Source organism: Hydra vulgaris, chromosome 09 (genome assembly GCF_038396675.1).
Source record: "Hydra vulgaris chromosome 09, alternate assembly HydraT2T_AEP".
Taxonomy (NCBI): Eukaryota; Metazoa; Cnidaria; class Hydrozoa; order Anthoathecata; family Hydridae; genus Hydra; species Hydra vulgaris.
The window spans coordinates 54,993,908-55,018,154 of NC_088928.1; the positions used below are offsets into that span (position 1 = coordinate 54,993,908).

General features: G+C 30.6%; 1 protein-coding gene across 1 annotated transcript in view; it reads right to left on the bottom strand.

Moving 5' to 3' along the window:
• The window catches only part of LOC100206343 (tyrosine-protein kinase receptor torso), a 142,487-nt gene that overhangs the window by 84,372 nt on the left and 33,868 nt on the right, over nucleotides 1-24,247 (bottom strand). The window contains exon 7 of the mRNA XM_065806074.1: nucleotides 2,763-2,885. Within this exon, the coding sequence (XP_065662146.1) occupies nucleotides 2,763-2,885 (123 nt within the window). The remainder of the gene's footprint in view (nucleotides 1-2,762; nucleotides 2,886-24,247) is intronic.

A 24,247-nucleotide genomic window follows, 5' to 3' on the forward strand; every position in this document is an offset into this window, starting at 1 on the left:
CTACTCTCCAGATGTTGTTGGACAGATGTAGTAATCTTTTACGATTATGACAGTATAGGGAAGAATGGAGAACATTGGACCATGGAGAACATCCCACCTTTTCAAATATTTCCCAGCATGCTTAAAATTACCACCTAAAATTTTTATGCATGTTTGTCTGTTGATTAGCTATCACGGGACACAAGTATTGATCCATCTTCATGAGCATCAGTACTTATATAGAAAAAAATCAGATTATTGATGCAAAAGGTAAATTTTTTATGTTTTAAAAATATGCAGAGAATATTTTTTCCAATTTTAAACTTAAGTTAAAAACCTTCGTGTTTAGTTTACTTCAAAAATTGATTTTGGCTTTTAACAACCTTTGTTTATACATAACACGCGTGGGGTACACTCGACCTACCTAGATGGAGAACATTCAATTGGCGCTTGCAAATACCACATTAACTTATTTCTCTAATCTTTTAGATTCCTCGAAAATATGTTCTGAAAACAAATAGAAATAAAATAAATGAAAATGTAGTAAAGGAAGCTATTATTAGTATTTTCAATAAATCACTGTCTGAACAACAAGCCACTTTAACATTTAATGTGAAAAGATCTACACTGAAGTGTAGAATAAAAAAAAATTTGAAAACATTTAATAAAAAAGATTATTTTTAATTATTTTCAAGCAAGTTAGTCTCTAGAAATAATAGTGGCTATGAGGATGAATTACCAAACTATTCAAGTAAATATACAGCAAAAGCAAGTGTTTACTGCTGATCAAGAGATTATGTTAGAATATTAAAAACTATTTAGACATGAATTACGAACTGACTTATAAAAGCATACGCAAGCTGGCTTTGATTATGAAAAAAAGTTGATTAATTGCAACTTTCCAACAGAATGGGAAAAACTTGGTATAGCAGGCGAAGGCTGGCTACAAGGTTTTATGGCACGGCAAAAAATTTTGTCTCTTAGAAAACGTGAGAGTACAAACTGGAGTAGAAGCACAGGTTTTAACAAACATAAAGTTGATCAATTTTTTGAAAATCTAGTTTATAAACTGGTTGCACAACAGTCATGAAAACTGTAAAAGTTGTATCAATGTGTGGCAATAAACAAATTTCACAGACAGCTTCGGCAGAATGTGGCCAACTAGTAACATTTATTGGCATAATAAACGCAGTTCGTCAGTTTCTTCCTCCGGTTTACATTTTCCGCAGATGTTGTAATTAGGATAGTTTTATGATAGGAGGTCCAATACTTAGTGTTGCTCTCGGTAATAAAAGCAAATGGATGACCTCAAATTTATTTCCTTTTGTGCTTCAACACATAGTTAATCACACCAACTGTACCAACGAAAAACCAATACTGCTTTTATTAGATAATCACAAACCTCATTGCTCACTGAAATCAATTCTCTTTTGTAAAGAGAATGGAGTATGTTTACTAAGTTTCCCTCCCCATACTACTCATCGCATACAGCCTCTTGATGTTGGCATTTTCTCACCATTCAAATCAAATTGTACAGTTGCCAATAATGACTGGCTTGTATCAAAATAATTATTTTAAAATGTATTCCACAGTTAACAAAACTTGCATTTCTGGCCTCCTTTACAGCCTGTAATATAGTTAAACCATTTGAAATAACAGGTTGGTGGCCTTTAAACTTGTTGGCTTTTACAGAAAAAAATTTCATGCCTAGTTATGTCACAGATAGCACCCTAATGGGAGAAGGGGTAGTAGGTCTAATGGTTTAGGGGAAATAGGTACTGGTGTACCTATTACAAAATAATTTACCAATCTTATCTACTCATGAAACGCATTTCTCTTGCAACTACTTTAATAACTCCAACAAAAACTGACTCCAGAACAGGTGTGGCCCTTGCCTAAAGCTTCTTAAAGACAAAACAAAATAAAGAGGAAACTAGGGAAGTCAACAATTTATTCAGACACTCCTGAAAAGTAAAAGATTTGAAAACTCTATTTGTAAAAAATTAAAAAAAGAGTAAAAGTTATCAATTTGAAAAAAAAGTGCTTTCAAAGAAAACTACCTTATAAGACAAACCCAATTATTCAGGAGATTTCTCACCAAAAGAAAAGAAAATTTAATGAAGATAGTCTCTCTGAAGGCATAAGCGATGAAGATATAGCATTAAACAAGAATTCTTAGGATAATTTACCTGAGGTAACAGATGTTGTGCATAATAGTGATATACATATTGAAGATTTTGTGTTAGTAAAATTTTCCCTCTAGGTGGTTGGGGTAGTTGAAACTACCCCAGGGGTGGGGTAAAATCAACTACTTTGAGGCTTACTTTTAAATCAATGATAGATTAAACAAAAATCAATATTTTATATACATTTTTTTAAAATTTGTTTGTCCATTACTAGTAATGCTAAAAAAATTTAGTTGTTTTTGGCAAAAAATCATTAATAATATTTTTTATTAAATTAATAAAAACCTGCTAAGTGGTCAAAACTTCCCTGTTTTTCCTTAAGACTAATATTTTAATAATATCCTTCTAAAAATATTTTATGAGTTGTAGGGGTTACAAAATATTAAACCTAAAAATTGCTTCCCCAGTCCTGGAAGCATTGAAGTGAAAAACTTAAATGGTCTAGATCCACTGAATCAAGATAGAAGCTTGAAAACTGCACCCCTGGATTGTATTCACTATCATTGTTATATATAATGAAACTAAATGCACTCAAACTTCAATTTTAAGATAAAAAAATAAATTAAAAAAATGAACAAAAACAAAAAAAGGCATTACCATTTGGATAATTGCATTGGACTAACCAAACCAAGTGTATAACATCTTCATCATACTCATTTAAGATTCGTATATATGTTGGACCACTAATTGAAAAGTTTGTTAATCCAAAGTTAGCAAATGCTGAAAAGTAAACTTATTATTATGATATATATATATATATATATATATATATATATATATATATATATATATATATATATATATATATATATATATATATATATATATATATATATATGTATATATATATATATATATACATATATATATATACATATATATATATATATATATATATATATATATATATATATATATATATATATATATATATATATATATATATATATATATATATATATATATATATATATATATATATATATATATATATATGTATATAACTGCCAACTACAATGTGTTTGCCGACTTCATTATTATTATGATATATATTTAATAAATTTTTTATGTTATATATTTAATAAATTTATTATTATGATATACATATATATATATATATATATATATATATATATATATATATATATATATATATATATATATATATATATATATATATATATATGTATATATATATATATATATATATATATATATATATATATATATATATATATATAAATTATAAATTATTCTAGTGTATTCTACAAATAGAGTGCTTAATGTTCTAAAAGAACAGAGCAATAATAAATTAGTAAAAACACTTATCTAATTTTTGATTACTTCGACAGTGTTTCACCATCAGTAGGTTCATCAGGAAGATTCTTCCTGATGAACCTACTGATGGTGAAACACAGTGTCGAAGTAATCAAAAATTAGATAAGTGTTTTTACTAATTTGATTTATATATATATATATATATATATATATATATATATATATATATATATATATATATATATATATATATATATATATATATATATATATATATATATATATATATATATATATATATCAAAGTTGTTAACAAGGCCAAAATTAGCAAGGCAAAGGCCACATGTTTTAAGACCAAGGCCAAAAGATACAAGGACAAGGCTAAGGTCAAGAGTTTTAAGGACAAGGCTAAGGTCAAGAGTTTTAAGGTCAGGGCCAAGAATAAGGCCAAGGACTATGTAAACATTTTCAAGACTAAAGACTTAAATTTTTGTCTTTTGTTAAGGCCAATTATTAACAAAACTGTAGGTCTCAATTCCCGGAAAACTCTTGGGGAAAATAATAAACCGAAAATCCAAAATCGCGGGAATTTTTTCCCGGGATCCCTGGATTTTTTTCGGTACCCATGGATTTTAATAACAAATCGTTAACTTTGATAAGCTGGAAGTAATTAAAAGTTTAGCAAAAAGTCTTGAGCTAATTGTTTTAGTTTTCTGAAATGATTTGTAGAAGGGAAGCAACATTATTAACAGCTAACGACACATTAAAATTTATTGTTACAGAACTTGATATCTGCTTTTGCATTTAATCTGGTGGTTTTTTGCACGGATCTGGCGGTTTTTTGCATTTAATCTGGGGGTTTTTTGCATTTAATCTGGCGGATTTTTGCATTCAATCTGGCGGTTTTAAAATTTATATCAATTTTATAATGCATGTTATGAACCGCTTAAATGATTAGTAATAAAAAAGTATTCAACATATTCCCGTTAAAAATAAATTTAGATGTGTAACAAATAGTATAAAACAATAGCATTGAATAATAATAATAATAATAATAATAATGATAATAATAATAATAATAATAATAATAATAATAATAATAATATTAACACGTTGCGTAAGAAAAGATTCGCAGTGTCTCGCGATGTTTGAAAGATCATATTCAGTAATGTGCTCACAAACGGTCCTCATTCGTTCTAATAAACCATTATTTCTTATCGGAGCTATTTGTCCTCTTGTAGTAGGGGGTGTCGAACCCCCGACTATAAAAAACCTGTCGGCAAATATCGGCTATATCTACCTTGTTGGCAAATATAGACTTTCAGTCGGCAAATATTTAAAACAAGGACCTTTTTTTTCTAGTCTTTTTCTAAAAAAATGTAAATCTAGTCGGCAAAACGCCATATTTCACCCCCCCCCCCCTCCATGCCATTCTCTTTGGGACGCCATTGCACATTGATTTAGGGTCATTCCTCGGAGACTGTATCCGTGGTTACTTACCATATAAAGGTTGAACAGACTTTTATTGATATAAATGATATTTTTGTAGCATTGTTGCAATGTCAAGTTTAAATACCATGAAATATTTTTTTTTCCTTTCTTTATTTACCTCTGCAGTATTGCGTCTTTCACTAATGGGTTTTAAAATTTTATATGTAAAATTTCACATTTTTAACCATCGCCAAAATATAGAAACATTGACATCAACTCCCCATTCTACCTTATTCTAATAATTTTATCTCATGTAGATTATAGTTTCTGTTATCTCCATTTATCTCATGTAACTTATTTTTGATTTCCTTAGTACAACCTGACTGTTGAAACCACCTCAACCAATACAAGGATTGATATTACCTGTTGATAAATATCGATGGACCAAGCGTCGTATTAAAGTCTCACTTCTATGCACAAGTTCAAATACTTCTTCAACACTTTTTCCTTCGTTAATTACAATATTATGTTCAAATTTCTTACTTCAACATTAATTTCTGAATATTGTCTTTGTGTGTTATTTGTTTTAGAGTTTTAAGAAATTAAAGAAAAAACGGGCTTAAATTGTATATAAGGAAGTTAAATTAAATAAAGCAATAACAGTAAAACTATTTATCACGATAAAGAAAAAACGACAGATTAAATGCAAAAAACCGTCAGATTAAATGAAAAAAACCACCGACTCACCTTTCAAAACCAAGAATAAGGCCAAGGCCAACAGTTTCAAGTCCAATACCAAGGCCAAGGCTTTAATTTTTGGCTTTAAGGCAAGGACGAGGCCAAGGTCAAGGACCTATATAATAAAACAATCCTGGATTTTAAAAAATTTTGAGTTTAAATTTTGAAAAATTAAAAAAATAAGTACAAGACCCTTAAACATCAGACAGTCCATTAAAATTATCAGCAAAATTATAAAAAATTTTAAAAATAATTAAAAAAAATTTAGTGAAGATAACAATCTTGAAAAAGAAAGACAAATAAAGAACCAAGACTAATTTTATTAGAGGAGAAGACTGAATAAGTAGTCTATGTAATCTTTTAAAAATTGAAATCACCGGCAATGATGGTACCATTGTATTTTTTGTTCGAAACTGATGTTTTGGCATGGAAAATAGCACTTGAAATCTATGAGATCTTTGAAATCTCTGAAAAGGCTTCGATACCTTCAAGGATAGAGGTCTGTAAATGCAGAGTTTTGTTCAGAAGCTTTAGTTTGACCCATAATTGTTCTGAATAGTAACGAACAATATCTTTGTGTAGTAGGGATTCCTCTAGTTGGTTTGATATAATACTATTGTTTGTCTAAATAGCTACGCTTCCTCTGATTTTGTTTAGACAGTCTGAACGATAGAGGTTGTAGTTTGGGAGAGAGGGAATTGATTGGTCATTAAACCATGCCTCGGTGATAAAAATAATGTCAAAAGAGCTATTTTCTGCAAGTAAAAAGTGTTCAATGAGTTTTAATGGATTGAGGGAGGTTGCATTGATGTAGAAGCACGAAAGATGAAGTCGTTTAATGGAAGAGCTGGCCTTATTAAAGGATACTGAACTCGTAAATTCCTGAGCGCAACAGAACGACCTCAGTCGTTGATTTCCATTTGAGAAATGGGCTTTTCTCTCTTCCATTGATGTTGAGTGTTTTGGATGTGTTAATGCATTTGATTGTTTTGCTGGGGATGACAAACCGAATGGGTTTATCAAGTAAATCTTTTGCCAATAATACTGCATTTTCTGTAGCACGCTTTTTGTTAAATGTTTCTTGTTCGAGGAGTGTACGGCCTGGACGAATGTAGACAGATTTTAATTCATCTATTGACGCGAGTCGTTTTGTATTAGATAAAAGATTGCGGTGCTCATTTGAGTCAAACTCAATGATTATTAATTTATTTGGTTCAGTTGTTATTGTAGTTAAACTGGTGGTATTGTTGAACTTTTTTGATGAATAAGTTGAGAAGTGCTTAATAACTTTAAAAGCGACATTATAGTTAAGTTTTTTGAGCATACTTTTGACTGAAATTTGCCTGTGATTATTGTAAGAAGAGAGCCTTTGGAAAGCCGGCAACAACAGCTCTTTTAGATTTTGTTTCTGCAACTTTAGCATTTTTGTTAATTTCTGTGATAATAGCTTTATTGGCTTCTGAACCTTGCTTGACTGCGCTTCTCCAGTTGAGAGTTGTGGTCAAGAACTATTAGTTTTTTTGTGTTTTTTTTTCGTAAAAAATATAAAGTAGTATATATATGTATATATATATATATATATATATATATATATATATATATATATATATATATATATATATATATATATATATATATATATATATATATATATATATATATATATATATATATATATATATATATATATATATATCTGTGTGTGTGTTTGTGTGTGTGTATGTGCGTGTGTGTGTGTGCGTGTGTGTGAATATATAAAGCAAAAAACTAAGAAAACTTTAAGCTCTTTAACAAAAAATTACTTTTGGTTATCAATGTTGAAAAATGCTTTTGTTTTGCAGGTGATACTAGACACTACTCATACACCAAAGAAATATATCCAGAAAATGTTTGCCTTGTTGGAACATGTCAGCATGTTAATAGGGAATCCAAACTATATGTGCCTCAAGCACAACTGATTAAGAGCTTTTGAAGGTATTTGAATCAAAGGTTTAACAAATAAAGATGGCCTGCAACCTTCAACGGAGAAAGTGTTGACTAAAAGCATCAAATTTGAACTAAAAGAAATTGATACAAAAGTTTTACAGTTGTTTATTAAAGTTGTTGAAGCAAAATTGAAATTCTTTGCAGATGATGGAGTTTTTCATATAAAGAGAGCAATAATCTCACAGCGTTTAAAATTAGGACCATATAAAATTTGTAACCCCCTCAAATGAGGGGGTTCAAATTTTATATAGTCGAAATTTTTGAATACAGAAATATTTTACTACAAAACTTAAAATTTATCTATGAATAGATGAATTTTAAGTTGCAAAAAATGCTGGGTTCGCCTCTGGCTAATGTAACTTGATATTTATTGGAAATACTAGTGATTTCTTAATAGGGTACACTCAAAAATCCGTAAAAAAAAAGAGTATCTATTTTGCGTATTTATGTTAAGGTATGTCCTGGTATTATTTTGGTTAAAAAAGAAATTTTTCAATTTTTTGTATATTGAATAATTAAATGTAATTTTAAATAAAAAATAGTTAAACGTAATAAAAAAGATCGTAGAATTTATTTTTCAACATTTTTTTTCAAAAATGATTGGTACTCAAACACCTTATGGTTCTTGGGAATCACATAATCAAAGCAACCCCAAAGCAACCATTTGATAAACTTAGTTAGCTCTTAAATAATAGGCATTCAAAACCAGATATCGCTATTTCTTTAATGTCTCCTGTTAAGAAATTTGTCGAAATATAATAAATCTAAATAACATTGCAACAAGCCATCATACGAAATGTTTTATCAGATCAACTTTGTGTTATTGTTGCTATTTTGAATTTACTTGTAAAAGTGTTTTACACTTTCTATTTTTCTATCTAACCAATTATGTTATGGTGGTCCTATAATTAAAAAAATCAAAAAAGTCGATTTTTCAAAAATTACATGTTCTTGAAACCCAAACATTCTACATTCCAAATATGTATAGATTAATTTAGCAAATGAATTTTAAAATGCTCTAAAATAGCAAGTTTTGCAGTAAAGTTAAAAATTTTACCATAATTTTTAAAGAACAATTATTATGTTTACACAGGGGCGCACAGAGACTTTATGATGCCCGGGGTATATTATAAAAAAAGTTAACTGGATGCCCCCCCCCCCACCCTTCTCTTAACCACCACCAAAATAATAATAATAAGGAAAATAAAGCTATTATTTCTAGTACTTACAAAATATTTTAAAAATTCTGTATTTAAGACAGTTAGCGAACCAAACAATTAAACACAAAAAAGAAAAAAAACATTTTTGGGTTTGGTATCAAGTTTTTCTGACGTTATACCAAGACTTTACAAGCTTTTATAGCAGCAAAGTTGAAAGTTACAGCATCGTAATTAACTTTCTTTACAAGATCTGTTTCTTTAAGAAAGTATAAGACAATCGTTAAGACAAGCCTGTCCCGTTGTAGCTCTTAGAGAGTTCTTGACAAGAGCTAATTTGCTAAAAAATCTAGCGCCTTCAGCCACAGATGCTGTCAAAGTAGAAAGATACGAAGACAAATGCATATCGGGGGAAATTTCCTTCAAATCCCTTTGCATCAATACTATTCAGAAGATCTAAGGGCCGATCATTTGTCAGTAGATGGCGTCGAACAGACGAAAAGTGGCGGAACTCATCAATAAACGCTTCTGCAAAATGATTATTTAAATACAGAAGTACGAGGTTTTTAACTTTAGATTCTTGACTGTTTGTTAAGTCTAATTAGATGTCAGGCGAAGACCAAATGAAGGAAAATAATCTACATTGCTGTTTTACTTTATTGTGTTTTACTTTATTTGCCTCGTGCTTTTTTTATTAGGGGCCATCCATAAAGCACGTACGCAGGTATGGGGGGGGGGGGGGGAGAGGATGAATAAAAAGCGTATGAATGCGTACAAGGGGTGAGGGGTGTTAAAGACAGTGAGTACGTACGCGGTTTGACTATCTCTCCTATAAAAAATCAGTAATATTTTTTCTTTTTCTAAATTCGGTCACAGCTCTTTTTTATATCTCTTTATAAATAATAAGAGAAAAAAGAAATCGAGAGATAATTATTCCAAATAATGTTATTTATTTTTTGCAATGTAATTTGATTGGAAGCGAGATGAGAAGCAAAAAGAGGTTAAATAAAGCATTTTATTTTTAATTACGCAACGTGGTTCATTTTTCTTAAATGAATTTAATATTTTTATTTTTAAATATAATAAAAAATAAGCTAATATTATGATAAAATTGCTTTTAAGATTGGGGTGTTTAGTTCATTAAATGAATTTAAAGCCCCCTTTTTATATGAATTTTAAGAATTTAAAAGAGGGTTTTAAGGCAAAAATACTTTTCTCTTAAAAAAGCGATGACTATAATTGTAAAAAATAGTTGTTTAAATGCAGATAGAAACCAATACTTTTATTATGCAAGCAAGAGCAATTAATTTGAGTTAACAGCAAAACGATAACAATAAAAACTTTTTCATTCTTTTCGAAAACTGAAAACACCAAATAAGAAAGAAAAAAATATATATTTATTATTACCAAGATGCTGCACGGATTTGTAGAGAATATTTTCATTTGTAGAAAAATATCTTCAATTGAGTTGTATAAAAAAGCGTGTTCAACGCTTGAAAAACAAAAGCAATATCAGCACGCACAGGAGTTGTGGAATGTAGTAAAAAATGATCAATCCTTGTATGAAAAAAAAGTAAAGGAGTTAAAAGTGAAAGCAACAAAATCGAAAGGATCAATTATGTCATTCTGGGGAAATGCCTTTTCACCACCTAGCAAAAAAAAAAAGATATTCATCCAATGCCGTCTTTATCAAATGAAACACCAAGTTCTCTAAATGCAACTACGATAGAGCCTGCAAGCATTGAACTTGGTAAGCTAATTTCTGTAATATTTTAAAACATTTTCTATACATTGAGTTCAACCAAATTATAAATCAAATTATATCGTACGACTATAGAGCAACCACCTTGATTCTTCAGGAAAAACAATCGACCAAAATTTGGAGCTAGAGAACTTTCACAAAGCGGCTACCGTTTTAGCCCAAGTTTGGGAGAAAACAGTCATTGATGGGTATCCTGTTCATTGGCAAGCTGTACCAGTTGGAAAAGCACATGAACCACCTACTCATGATCCTGTTTGGGTAGAAAAACATTGTCAGCAATCGCGATATAGCCTTCAAATCGTAAAATGCCAAGACAAGTCATGCTGCACACCATTTCAAACAAACTGGAAGAAAAACCTCCCCCAACGTTTCATTCCATTTCCAGCCATTTACGAATACTGCGAGAATGGTTATAAAGCAATAGAGCCGTCTACATATTTTAAAAACGTATCAAACCAATCAACATTTGCACCACTGACACATCGCCTTTTGCTACATGATATAACTACAGAAGGATTAAAATACAAAATAATACCAATTGATCTGTATTGCCCATCGATGAAAAAAAAACTATCAAACGGAGTTTGCGTTAACTGCAATAAATACTGGCCAAGTGAGGCTGCAATGAAACGGCATAAAAAAGCACATAAAAAAAAACAAAAACGAATGAATTGGAGAGTGAGGAGAGTGTAAGTGAAAGTGAATATATTGATAAAAGTTAAAATGTCAGTGAGGAGGTTGTCGATAAAAGCGTGGAAGCTAAGTTCATGCTTGTATTTGATAATATTCAAGTCACCATTTGTGGAAATATAATATATAACATACTCGCAAGAATCCTTTTTTATAATATTATTTTTTATTTTTATTATTAACTTCCCGGTTTTCAATTAAGTACAGAGAAATGTCGAAATAACTAGATATTTTTTGGTTTTTAATGTTTTATAGCAGCCGTGGCGCAGTGGTTAGAGCGTTTGACTCGTAACCCAAGGGTTGGGGGTTCGATCCACGCTCGAAGCAAATAAACGTTATCGGTGAAGTTGGAAACTGAGAGCTAACTTAATAAATGATATCTTCTTGTGGCGGTGCTCTGTGATAAGACCATTAAGACTTCTTAGAGCACCTAAATAAATAAATAAAAAAATTATGCATTCAGGAAAGGGGGGCTTTATTTTGGAATAAATAATGCGTACGTACACAAGGAAGGGGGGGTCGTCAAAATCGTAAAAGTGCGTACATGGGGGAGGGGGGGGGGTTCAAAATCAGTACTTTTACTGCGTACGTACTTTATGGATGGCCCCTTATGGGAAAAAATAAATATGATTCAAATTTAAGAAGGAAAGCAGGTGGTAATAGGGCGGACATGTATTTCAGCACTTCCTTTAGTAAGTCTGTAAAAAAGTCTTATACGAAACGAGTATTGTTGAAAACCATATCCTAACCAAACCCTAACCCTGAAAATTATGGTCAGGCTCCGGGTTTGGTTTAGAGTTTGGTTTGGGTATGGCTTTCAATATAATAAACTTTATTTTTGGATTCAGGGTAAGAGCATAATTTTCAATAAATGTTATGCGTAAAACGTGACTCGTTTTTTACGGACTTACCAAAGGGAGGGGGTGGGGTCTGAAATACACGTCCACCGGTAATAGGATATTCAAAAATTATATTTGAGAGGAAATCAATTTTCCTCAGCATCAACAATCGGCAATAATTTGACTTCTTAATCGAAAATCACTTACTTAACTCAATCAAAAATCTTGACATCATCATCTTCAAAAAAGTTACATAGAATTAATAATAGTAATGCAAAAATTGCCTTTATGCTTTATAATTATTGACATAGAAATTTTAAAACCAATTGTTACTTCGATTGGACATTGTCCTCAATGCTTTAATAATTCAATTGAAACCTCAACTGATTTATCAAAAAAAAAAAAAGGATTGACTGTGTTTTTAAGCATTTCTTGTACAGCACCTTTGTGCAATTGAAGGTAGTCTTTTTATACTAGCAAAGAGATTTAAAAGCAAGGTCCAGGAATGTCACCAGAGATAGGAAAAAGTCATTCTGATTTACAATAATTTTGTGGTCTAATTAACTTACCTCCTCCTATGAACATAAAAGCGTATAGTAGTATTCAATATAAAAATCATATCATATGCCAAAGTGTAGCTGACGTGAAAATGAAAAATGTAACAAATGAATTTCGATATCTTAACCATATACCATATACAACAAAATGATTTTATAACAACCATATACAACAAAATGATTTTATATTAATGTAGTAGCTGATGTTGTTGTTTCCTGTGATGAAACTTGGCAAAAAGGAGTCATTCTTCATTTAAGGGTGTTGTCACCGTTATTTCTAGTGACTCAGGAAATATGTTGGCTGTTGGGTTATTTCAAAAATATAGTTAAAGTAAAAAATATAAAGGTGGTTGTTGTATTTTTTAACGTAGTTATTGTATATTGTCTTTTAATATTCGAGCTTTTAATTATTGATTGATTCTATTTTGGTTAAATGTTTTTCAAATGTAAGAGTTTTCACATTTTTTTTTCCTTCTGTATTTTCAATAATGCTCAAGATGTATTGTTTTTTAATAATTTTCTGACCTTTTCATGTACTTACAAAAAAAAAATTTTCTTAAAAAATTTTAACTATTGTTTTTTTCCATATATAAGTTTCTTGCACGCTGGCTGATTGTGTTGAGGTTTTTTAATACTTGTTCATTATATAAATGTACATTCACCTTACCTAGGTTCTAGGCCTTTTTAGAGCTTTTTTTAAACCTTAAACAGGTTTAATTTCGATTTTGGCAGGGTGAGTGTAATCTCAGATGTTAAAAAATGTAAAAATTTCATGATTATACCATTATTAGTTAACAGGCGGTTTATCACAGCGCGTAGTTTATATTTAGGGTCCATGGACCAAAAATCTTGACAAAAAAATAAAAATTTTCTTTTCATTTCTGTGCTTTAAACATGAAATACTATTTCTTATAAAAAAATCATAAAATATGAATGCATTTTAAAAATTTTGATTTTATTAGTATAGGATCAACTTTATTATAGCAAGTTAAAAAGTAAATAATGACAAATAAAAAAAGAAATGATAAATGAAAAAAGTAAATTTTAATGAAATCACCTATAAATGTAAATAACACTTATAAACTATTTGACCAAAATCAAAAAACCTTTTCTAGAAAAATCTAAGAGATAATTAAAATATATTTATTTTATTTGTAATGTGTGTGGTAGAAAACTTTCCCTGTATCATAATCAATCAAGACGTTTAGGTTTTACGATGTTTTTCAAAATATTTGCAGTTTTACAACTTAAGAATATTAATATTAGTTAAGTAAATAATGTGTTAATAAACTTTTTAAATAAAAGTTTAAAAATATTGAATGAGTTTAAAAAAAAGTTTCAAGTGTTTATTTTAGAGAAACAAAAAAATGATAAAATTTTTACTTTTATTTATACTCCATCGCAGAATTTTTTAAATCAAAATAATAAAAACGTCGTCCGTAAATTACGTACGTTTAATTTCGCCCTTTTCCTCCTTCTCCACTCGCATTTTGTCGTACGCTTTTTTTATTACCCTCCACCTACCTAAAAGTAACTATGCATATAATCTACCTTACTTAACTTAATTTAGTATCTTCTTACTTTTATAATTGACCCACTGCCCCCCATCGTACTTTATGGACGATTCCTTACCGAATAATGTGTAACCCTCGTGTTCAGAAATAATTCTCGAGCGAAATAATGCACAAGCTTTTAAATCTGACTTTGTGGAATGATTCAGATAAAAGTTAGACTGAAGGTGAATTGGATGACTTAGCGTCAAACCAGCCTATACATAATATTTTGAAAAGAGTTAATTAGATGCTAAGTTTAAAAGTTTTTTAAAAAAGCCCAATAATCAAAAAAATTAAAATTAACTGCAGTTCAGTGCACTTAAAAAATTTAAGTACAGTATATTAGTGCTTGCAAAGAAGCACAATTTAAATCATTTTACAACAGAAACTATTTTTTTTTTTTTTTTTAACTTTGTTGTTAAATAATACTTATGCAACACATTCGCTGATTAAGATTAATAAACAGATTCTTTGAAATTAATACTAAAAATACTCTTTTCTTGTTTTTTTACAAGCAAAAAATATATATTTTTTTCAATAAATTTACACATCGTTACGTTACAACTACATGACATAATATAATGAAACGTAAAAAGTAAAACATAACATTACCACGTATAACATATCATAATAAAAAGTGGTTTAACAAGTATAATTAAGTATAACGTAAATTAATAGTGTTTCTTATCATGAAAACTATCAGTATTTTTTAAAAATAAACGAATAAAAATAAGAAAAAAAAAAAAGACAAGAAATTTTTTTATTACTTCAGATATATACATGTTGTTGTAAAGGAAAACTCGTAGAAGTCTATGAAGACTTATCATCGAGTACCTCTTTAAATGGTTAGATAAAGTCTATTCCATTTTTATATATAGTCAAAAGTGGTTAAACAGTATACAGTCAGTGATACACATAAATATTTTAGTATCAATTTTATGGTTAAGTTAAGTTGTTTTGTATAAATTTTGTTGTTAAGTTAATACATGTCGATATAGTTGTTGATATTAAGTATGAGGTGTTTTAATTTATTTTTCAAGTTGGCAGGATTATTTAATACTTTAAGTTCTATATTTTTTGATATTATTTTGTTATATAGGTACGGACCCTGGTAGGAAATAGAAAACCGTGAGAACTTTGTTGTTCTTGCTTTCCAAGATATATTTTCGTCAATAAGGATCCCACGAAATTTATATGTTTTTGTTCTTTCAATGTTTACCTTATCTATTTTTAGTGAGGGAAGGGTAGTTGGATAGTGAGATGTCTAGAACATACTGTTCTAGACATCTCACTATCCAACTGATAGTTGGATAGTTGGATAAAGATGTCTAGAACATACTGTTTTTTATCAAAAGAATCGCTTATATTGTTAACTAGATCTAGGATTGTGTGTTCAGTTAAATATCATTTTTGGAAACCGAATTGCTTTTTATTTAGAATTTTATTTTGGATTAAATACTCATACAATCTGTTATAGATTACTCTTTCGAGAAGCTTAGAAAAGGTAGGGAGTACCGAGATAGGTTATCAGTTAAGTATGTTTCACCTGTTTTAAATATTGGTAGTACCAATATTTAGCTACTTTAAACTTGTCCGGTACAACTCCTGTTTTAATCGAAGACTTAAAAATTTCAAATATAAGTTTATTTATCGTTGTAAAGACATTTGCCACTACCCTACTACAAATATCATCTATACCTGGAGTTTTATTTAATTTTAAGGAATTTAGAGCAATATTAAGTTTTTGGTAGGTTAGTTCTTTGTGTTTTAGTTCGCTCTTGGTATCACTTAGGTATAATTTAAATGAGTTATTCAAAGACTTAATTTTCGAGGTAAGATTAGGGCCAATGTTAACAAAAAAATCGTTGAATTTTTCAGCAATCATATTTTTGTCACTGCACTTTGTATTGTCAATGACGATTTGAGCAGGTAAACTATTTGATTTAACTTTTTTGTTCCCAGTTATTTCTTTTATAGTATTCCGTGTTTTTTTAATGTCACCAGTTACATTTTTTATTTGGTTCGAGTAGTAATTTTTCTTCGAATTTTTTTTTATTTTTTAAATTAAATGTTACCCGGGTTGGTTTGTTTATTATAAGAAATATGAAGCGTTGAAACATATCGTCAAAAAAAGTTTTGGTAACAGCATCTTCATTGTACTGTAGACAGTTTATATTTATGTCTCAAATACAGAATAATATTTTTTGCTCTTTGTTATTTTTTAGAAATATTTGTTTTATGTGATTTGATGTGAAGTTTTTAATATCACCTTCAGGTGGTCTGTAACAGGTGGGCACCAGTAAATTTTTTAATTTTTTGTTTATTATTTTGATTGTAAAGACCTCACCATCGGCATCAGAAACCGAAAGATCTTCTCTAATTTTAGTTGTCAGATCATTATGAATATGTCATAATTCCATCTCCTCGTTTTTGAACTTTTCGCTCATAAGATATTAGATTGTAGTTCGGAATTAATTTATTCTGGTTGATTCGTCAGAACACAAAGTTTCAGTTAAGCAAATCATACTGAACAAATAATTGCATTCTAGAAGAAAATGTTTTAGTTAGTCAATATTGTTAATTATGCTTCTTATATTTATGTGTATCATCGTAAAGTTTTTATTTAATGATTTTAATTCGTTTTTAAAAGTTTCTAATTCAAAAAATCGCGAGTTAAAATTATTTTCATTAAAAAAATGCAAATCTCCAGATTTGCATTTTTTTAATGAAAATAATAACTCTAATGATCGTTAGAGTTATTAAGTAAAAAGTTATCAGCCAATTTGAAAACATTTAGGTGTTGCGTTTCGTAATCTATTGTTTGTTTAGCCATTAGTTAAGAGAATTAAGTTTGTTTCGATCGCTTAAACTTAAGTAAAACTTCTTCTTAATTATGCGCAAAAATTTTCTAATTTTTTCAAGTTCACGACAAAAAACTTTATTAAATTTAATCTTTGCGTATTTATCTTGGTTGCGAAGATTTTTAACCTTTTTCCAAAGTTTCTTTCTCTCTTCCATCGTCTCTTTAGCAAAGTCTTCATTTATATATATTCCACTGCCTTTTAGGTTTTTAAGTGAACTTAAAATTTTAATCTTATCTTGGTAGTTTAATAGTTTCACTACAATAGTTCTTTGTTTTTTGTCTTCTTTATGCAGCCCAATTCGATGCGCTCGTTCCACAATAATTTCAGTTGAAATTTTAAGGTTGTTTTTAAATATTTTTTCCACAGATTTCTCACAATCACTCCAACTTTCTCCTGGTGAATCTTTCAGACCATCGACTCTGATGTTGTTACGACGAGAGCGGTTTAATAAGTCAGTATTTTTTTTATTTATATTTTTAATTTCAAGATCATATTTCCAGTGGCGTATCTAGGGTAGGGCAGGCAGGGCACGTGCCATGGGCACCAACCTAAAAGGGGCGCAAACGCGGCTTGGTTGCGATACAATAAGCGAGAATTGTATAAAATAAATTAAGATTTAAAAAAAACTTTAAAGTAGTTTAAAGTTTTAAAATAAACATTAAAACTTTATTAGTTTATGTTGTAAGGTGGCGTTTTTCCGCAGCCTCAAGTGTGCAACTTGCGCAAGTGTGTGCAACTTATGCACTTTTAATGAAACTAACAAAAAAAAACAGACTTGAAAAGATACATAAAACAAAGTATTATGGGCTAATGTTTGACTCAACTCCAGATTTAGCCCATTGCTAACAAATTTCTGAGGTAGTTGGGTATGTCGAGATCGATTTCGAGAAAAAAACAGTACATATAAAAGAATCTTTCCTTGGCTTTATCCAACTCAGCGATAAGGATGCAGCTAGCTTAGCCCAAACAATATTGGAGCAATTAGAAAAAGATGATATGAATGAAGAAAATTGCAGGTCACAATGCAATGACAATGCTGCTGTTATGGCTGGCCACAAGAGTGGTGTGCATGAAAGAATAAAGGAAAAAAACAACCTTACCATATTTGTCAATTGTGACAATCATAGTCTTAATTTGGTAGGCGTACATGCGGCTAAAGAAGAAGTAATGATGGTTACTTTTTTTTGAACCATCGATACGCTTTACGTTTTTTTCTCAAGATCAACACAAAGATGGCAAAAACTTGAAGATGCTGTGCCTATTACTTTGAAGTCCGATTCCGATACCAGATGGAGCGCCAAAACAGAATCAGTAAAACCTGTACACACCTACCTTGATGAAATAGTGGAAGTTCTTCAGAACTTAATGGTAGACGAAAGCGCGTCAAATGAAACGAAAAGCGATGCAAAGCAGCTTTATAATAGAATTTTAACGTATGACTTCCTCACATTGCTAGGGTTTTGGAACAAGATTCTTGGCTGAATTGACCGTGTTCAAAAGAGGTTGCGTGACCCTAAAATGAACTTTCATAATGCAGCTTTAGATTTGAAATCGCTCCAAGATTATTTCCAAAGTGAGAGAGAAATCTTAGTTAATGACTCAATAAAGAAGGACTTCAAATTTGCAACGAATGGGGTGTTGAATTTGAAAGACGCCATAGAAGAAAAAATAGAATGGATGGTGAAATGTCTAGAGATGTTGGGTTAACAGCAAAAGAAAAAATGGAAAGGGTAATAAAAGGGACTGTCGACCGTCTTTTCAATGAATTGAAAACAAGAAGCGTTCGATTAATGGAAATTGATGAAAAACTTGGATTTCTTGTTGATGTGGAATGGTTGTGCTTCAATACGGAAATTAATCACTTAAAAGATCAATGTAAAAAATTTGGCGAAATCTACAGTTCTGATGTGGATGGACGAGAACTGCACGAAGAAATTTGGGGCTGTAGAATGCTGCTTACTAGCCGTAAGGAAAAAATATCAAATCCCGAACAACTACTTATATTTATAGTTAAATATGGAGACAAAAACGTTTTCCCTAATATGCGTATAGCATTGCAAATATTGCTAACAATAGCTGTACCTGTAGCTAGTTGTGAAAGATCATTCAGTAAGCTTAAACTGATTAACTCTTACTTGAGAGCTTCGATAGGCCAAAGCCGTCTCTGTGATCTCGCTTTACTAAGCATAGAGCGAGAAATTACCGAAGAAATTGATTTTGACAATGTTATTAAGAAATTTGCAGCAGTTAAAGCTAGAAATATAAATTTGTAATATATGTTACATAAACAAATTGTTTATTTATAATGAATAATAAAGTTTTATTAAAAGTTTATGTCATCATTTATTAAAAAATTGTAATTAAGCACTTTATGTGGGGGAGAAGGGGCGCGAGATCGGTGTTTGCTGCAGGCGCTATTTACACTAGGTAGGCCACTGCATGTTTCTTCCTTATTTGCGTTAATTCTTCCTTTATTTTTTTGTCTTGAAAGTTGAGACTTTTTTTCACATCGTTTATGTCTTTTTCAATATTTCGAATATTTACTTTGTTTACATTTAATTCATTTTCTGTTTTATCGAGTCAATCAGTAATTATTTTTATATTTCCACTCACTATTTGTGTGTTCTTTTCTTGGTTTTTTAAAAACCTTTCTGTTTCTTTAAGCAAAGTTGTTCTTTGTTCTTCAAACTTATTTGTAATAATTTTTTCGATATTTTTGATCGTTGTTTCCGTTTTTTAATTGATATTCTTGAAGAGAAGTCAAAAACTCGTGCGTTCGCGGCAAAAACTTTTGAAAAAGCTGAAAAATTTGAAAAAGCTGAAAAAGTTGAAAAATTATTATTACTATTATGTCATCTTACGAGTTATATTCAATTCATTTTCAGCATGTATGTCCGATAAACTTTCTTGTTTTACAGTGGTCTGAAAATACTTTTTTTAAATCAATTTTAGTTTACTTTAAAGGTCGTTCACTTTCTGAGACAGGTATTGCGTTAAAAATTTTGAATCAGAATGCATATAGATTGAAAAATAGGCCTTTTGAATATATTTGGTTAAGAAATCCTGAAGTGTTTTCCCAAGTGAAAAATAAAGGTTCAAACTATTAAGATGCAAAATATCTTCAAAAATGTTGTCTTTATAATCTTAGAAGATATTTATAGTCATTTGCTTTGCAAAAAGTTCTATTTCATCGCTAAGAAGAGTCATCTGCTCATCATGGATTGATATTTTGGTTAAAGCTAAAGCACTGGCTTTCAATACTTTCCCTTGTTGTTTTGCAATTAGTTTTATCACAGCAATCTGAGCTGACTGTTGTGTCCAAAAACTTCTAAAGCAAGATTTTTCATCTAACGGAAATCCAGCTGAAAATAATAGAATATTAGATTTTCACTAATTTATTACAATCAATGAAAATTGTACATAAGAGGTTTAATATTGATAAAGGAAAGCAACACCGAGCTTTCATATGCTGATCATCGACATTAAGTATCATCAAATAGTAGTGCTAAAGTAGCATCATAAAAATACTTTTAAAAGAGATTACTTTTGGTGCATTATTCCAACAGTTTGCAACACAATTTATTCCAAATTTATGCAACACGGTTTGTAAAAAGGTGCTGACATTCTGGATAACCTTTGATTAGTTAGTGTTTTAAACAGGTTTTTTTTTTAATTTATATGCTGAATTTGATAAGAAAGTGTAAACGCACCAACATTTTTTAACTTGGTTTTAAACAACCTTCTGCTTGATGGTTATCATTAAGTATCAATATCTCCACTTTAATTATCTTTTTTATATACTTGTATTTATATCTTAAATATTTTAATTAAGAACAAACAAAAAAACAAAACAAAAAAAAAAAAAAAAAAAAAAACCTGTAGTTGTATAATAAATTGAACGATATTGAGCGTTTTTAGACACGTTTGAGAAGAGAAGTTTTTTTTTTTGAGAAAAAACGACCGAGCTTTCACGCAAAACTCTAGAAAAACTTGTCATTATTGGCGTATAATTTGGTATGACTATAAACGCAGTCTGGTAAGTCATTGACGTAGAACGCAAATAGCAGTGATGCAAGAACTGATCCTTGAGGGACGCCACTTGTCACCTTTTTCCACTCGGACGTTTGTTCTTCAATTATTATACATTGTTGTCTGTTAGCTAGTCAACCAGTGATCCTGTTTAATAGCTGGCCTTAAATGCCATTAGCATAAACCTTACGGAGAAGTTGTTGTGTGCCACTGTGTTTAATGCTTTGGCAAAGTCAGTAAAAATTATATCAACCAGGTGTCCACGGTATACTGCTTCCGTTAAAATATTATGGGATTCATGTTTGTGAGGCAGCCTTTATAATGCACAAACCCATATTGAGACTTTGATATTTGTTTTATAATCCTATACATAATAATTCTCTTCGTCAACTTGCATGGTATATGTGAGAGACACCAGCTTGTTGTTATAAGTATTGACTTGTTTTTTTTTTTTTTCTATTTAAAATAGTGATTAAATTTTTTTTCAGAATAATCATAAAAGTGTTTATGAGATATATTTATTTTTTTCTGAAATGACCTGACAAAGTTTATCTTTAACAATAAAATTGTCTTTAACAATAAATAATAACAATTTTTTTACTCTTTTAAAATTAAAATTTCATTTAATTTTTTTTTTTTTGTCTTTCGTCTTCTGGCGCCGTATAATCTTGGTTGGTTAAATAAATTGATGGTTAAAGGTTAAATATATACAGTATTGGACAAAACATTTGCAACCAACATTGAACAATGCTAAAAAGTGTTCCTAATTTTACATGTCTTAAAAACGAAACGAACTATACTACCACAGCAAACAGTTCAGGAGTCTGGAGTAATAGCATGCCATGACATGAGCAATCAGCTGACAGGTGACAGCACACAGGCAGAACTTCGTTGACAAGTGCCATTTTGCAGCGGACAAAACAAGTGCAACTTTTTTGGTTTGTTTCATTTTCTTAAGTCTGGTCCGTGTCAACGTCACGGAAGTTTTTTAATAATTAAAGGAAGTATCCAGAAGTTTTCAGAAGTTTCCAGAAGCATGCAGAAGCTTTGAGAAGTTTCCAGAAGAAGCATCTGGGAGCATCCAGTAGCATCCAGAAATATCCAGATACATTCGGAAGCATCCAAACGCATCCAGAAGCTTCCAGAAGCATCGAAAAGAAGCATCTAGAATCTTCCAGAACAGGTTCACACAGATTCATTTTACTATATAAGAGACATGTTAATCGACATGTAGTTCAGTCAGCATATGGAAGTCAATCAAGACAGTTTATCGAAGTGAGTTTTATCAAAGTGTTTTATCGAAAAACATCAATACAAGAAGTGAAATACAACAAGTGTTTCATTACATCAATACAGTTCACATCCAACCAAGACGTTGTGTTCCACAGAGCATTATTGTATCATCACAAGGTAAATGTAACACGGTAAGCCTTGAGAAGCGTGATTATTTATTTTTATTATTTTTATGACTTCAAGTGCAAAAATGGCTCCCGACAGTCTTGGATTGGAACTAAGAAAGAAAATTATTGGCAATTACGTAAGTGGAATGTCACAAAAAAGTATTTGTGATAAATATCGTGCGAAAAAATGGACCGTATCAAGACTATGTTCCAAATATTGTTCTACTGGGAAGTTGGAAGCAGATAACAAAGGTGGAAGACCGCGTTCCACCACTTCTAGGGAGGATTCTATGATCGTCAGATCCGTCAGAAGGATCCCTGGATATCATCAGTCGAGATACAAAAGCAATTAGAGCTGTCTGTATCGGACCGAACAATCAGACGACGTGCTGTTGAGGCCGGATTGTTTTCTCGACGCCCTGCAAAGAAACCGCTGATTTCACTAAAAAACTAGAAGAAAAGACTCCTGTTTGCTACATCTCATATTGACTGGAATGTGCAGAAATGGCGAACTGTCCTGTTCAGTGATGAATTGAAGTTCCACATGATTGGGAGCGATGGCATTTGCCGTGTACGTCGACCAGCCGGAAAACGCCTCGATTTACGTTACTGCCATAAGACCGTGAAGCATGGTGGAGGCAATGTAATGGTCTGAGGGTGTTTTTCTGCTAACGGTCTAGGTCCAATACATCGAAACGATAGAATAATGGACCGTTTATGTATAAAAATATCCTGAAAGATGTTATGTTACCTCATGCTGAATGGAATATGCCAATAAAATGGGTTTTTCAGCAAGTCAACGATCCGAAACCCTGCAAAAGTAGTCAAGCAGTGGTTTCAAGACAACCACCTATCGGTAATGGATTGACCACCTCAATCTCCGGATCTCAATCCTATCGAGAACCTGTGGGAGATCGTCAACCGCAGAATTAAGCGTGAAGGTGTTCGTAATAAGGATCAACTGTTTGAACAAATCCAAAAGGCCTAAGCAGCGATTCCACAAAGTTTCATTGATCACCTGATCGAATCTATGCCTCAAAGATGCAAGGCTGTGATCGACAACAAAGGATTCGCCACGAAATATTGATAGCGAAATACAGCTTGGTCAACATTTTGTCAAGTTGCACTTGTTTTGTCTAGAAGGAAATCAACTTTTTTAAATACTTTTGATTAATTTATTAATTTTCGTGTACAAATAATGAACTTTGTGATGAATAAAACTTGAAGAACTTTGTCTCAAACAGTTACATAGTTATTTCTCTAAATTGAAAAAATGCAGCACTTTTATATAAAGAAACTAAATTAGCATTATTTGGTTGCACTCGTTTTGTCCGATACTGTATATATATATATATATATATATATATATATATATATATATATATATATATATATATATATATATATATATATATATCTTTTTTTTTTTTTTTTTTTTTTTTTTTTATTTCACCTCCCCAAGGCCCAGAAGGCCACTACAGATGAGGAGGCTACTTAATTGTGGTTATAACCCTCTCTCAACTCTATAACTCCGAAACACGAACCTTGACGAACAAGGCCGCTGCGCGGAGAAACAAGTTGAGCGCGGTACTACCAGGGACGTGGTGGGGATCGAACTCGGAACCTCTCGCTTATGAAGCGAGCGCACTACCACTACACCACTACCGCTACTATATATATATATATATATATATATATATATATATATATATATATATATATATATACCACCACCACCACTACTATATATATATATATATATATATATATATATATATATATATATATATATATATAT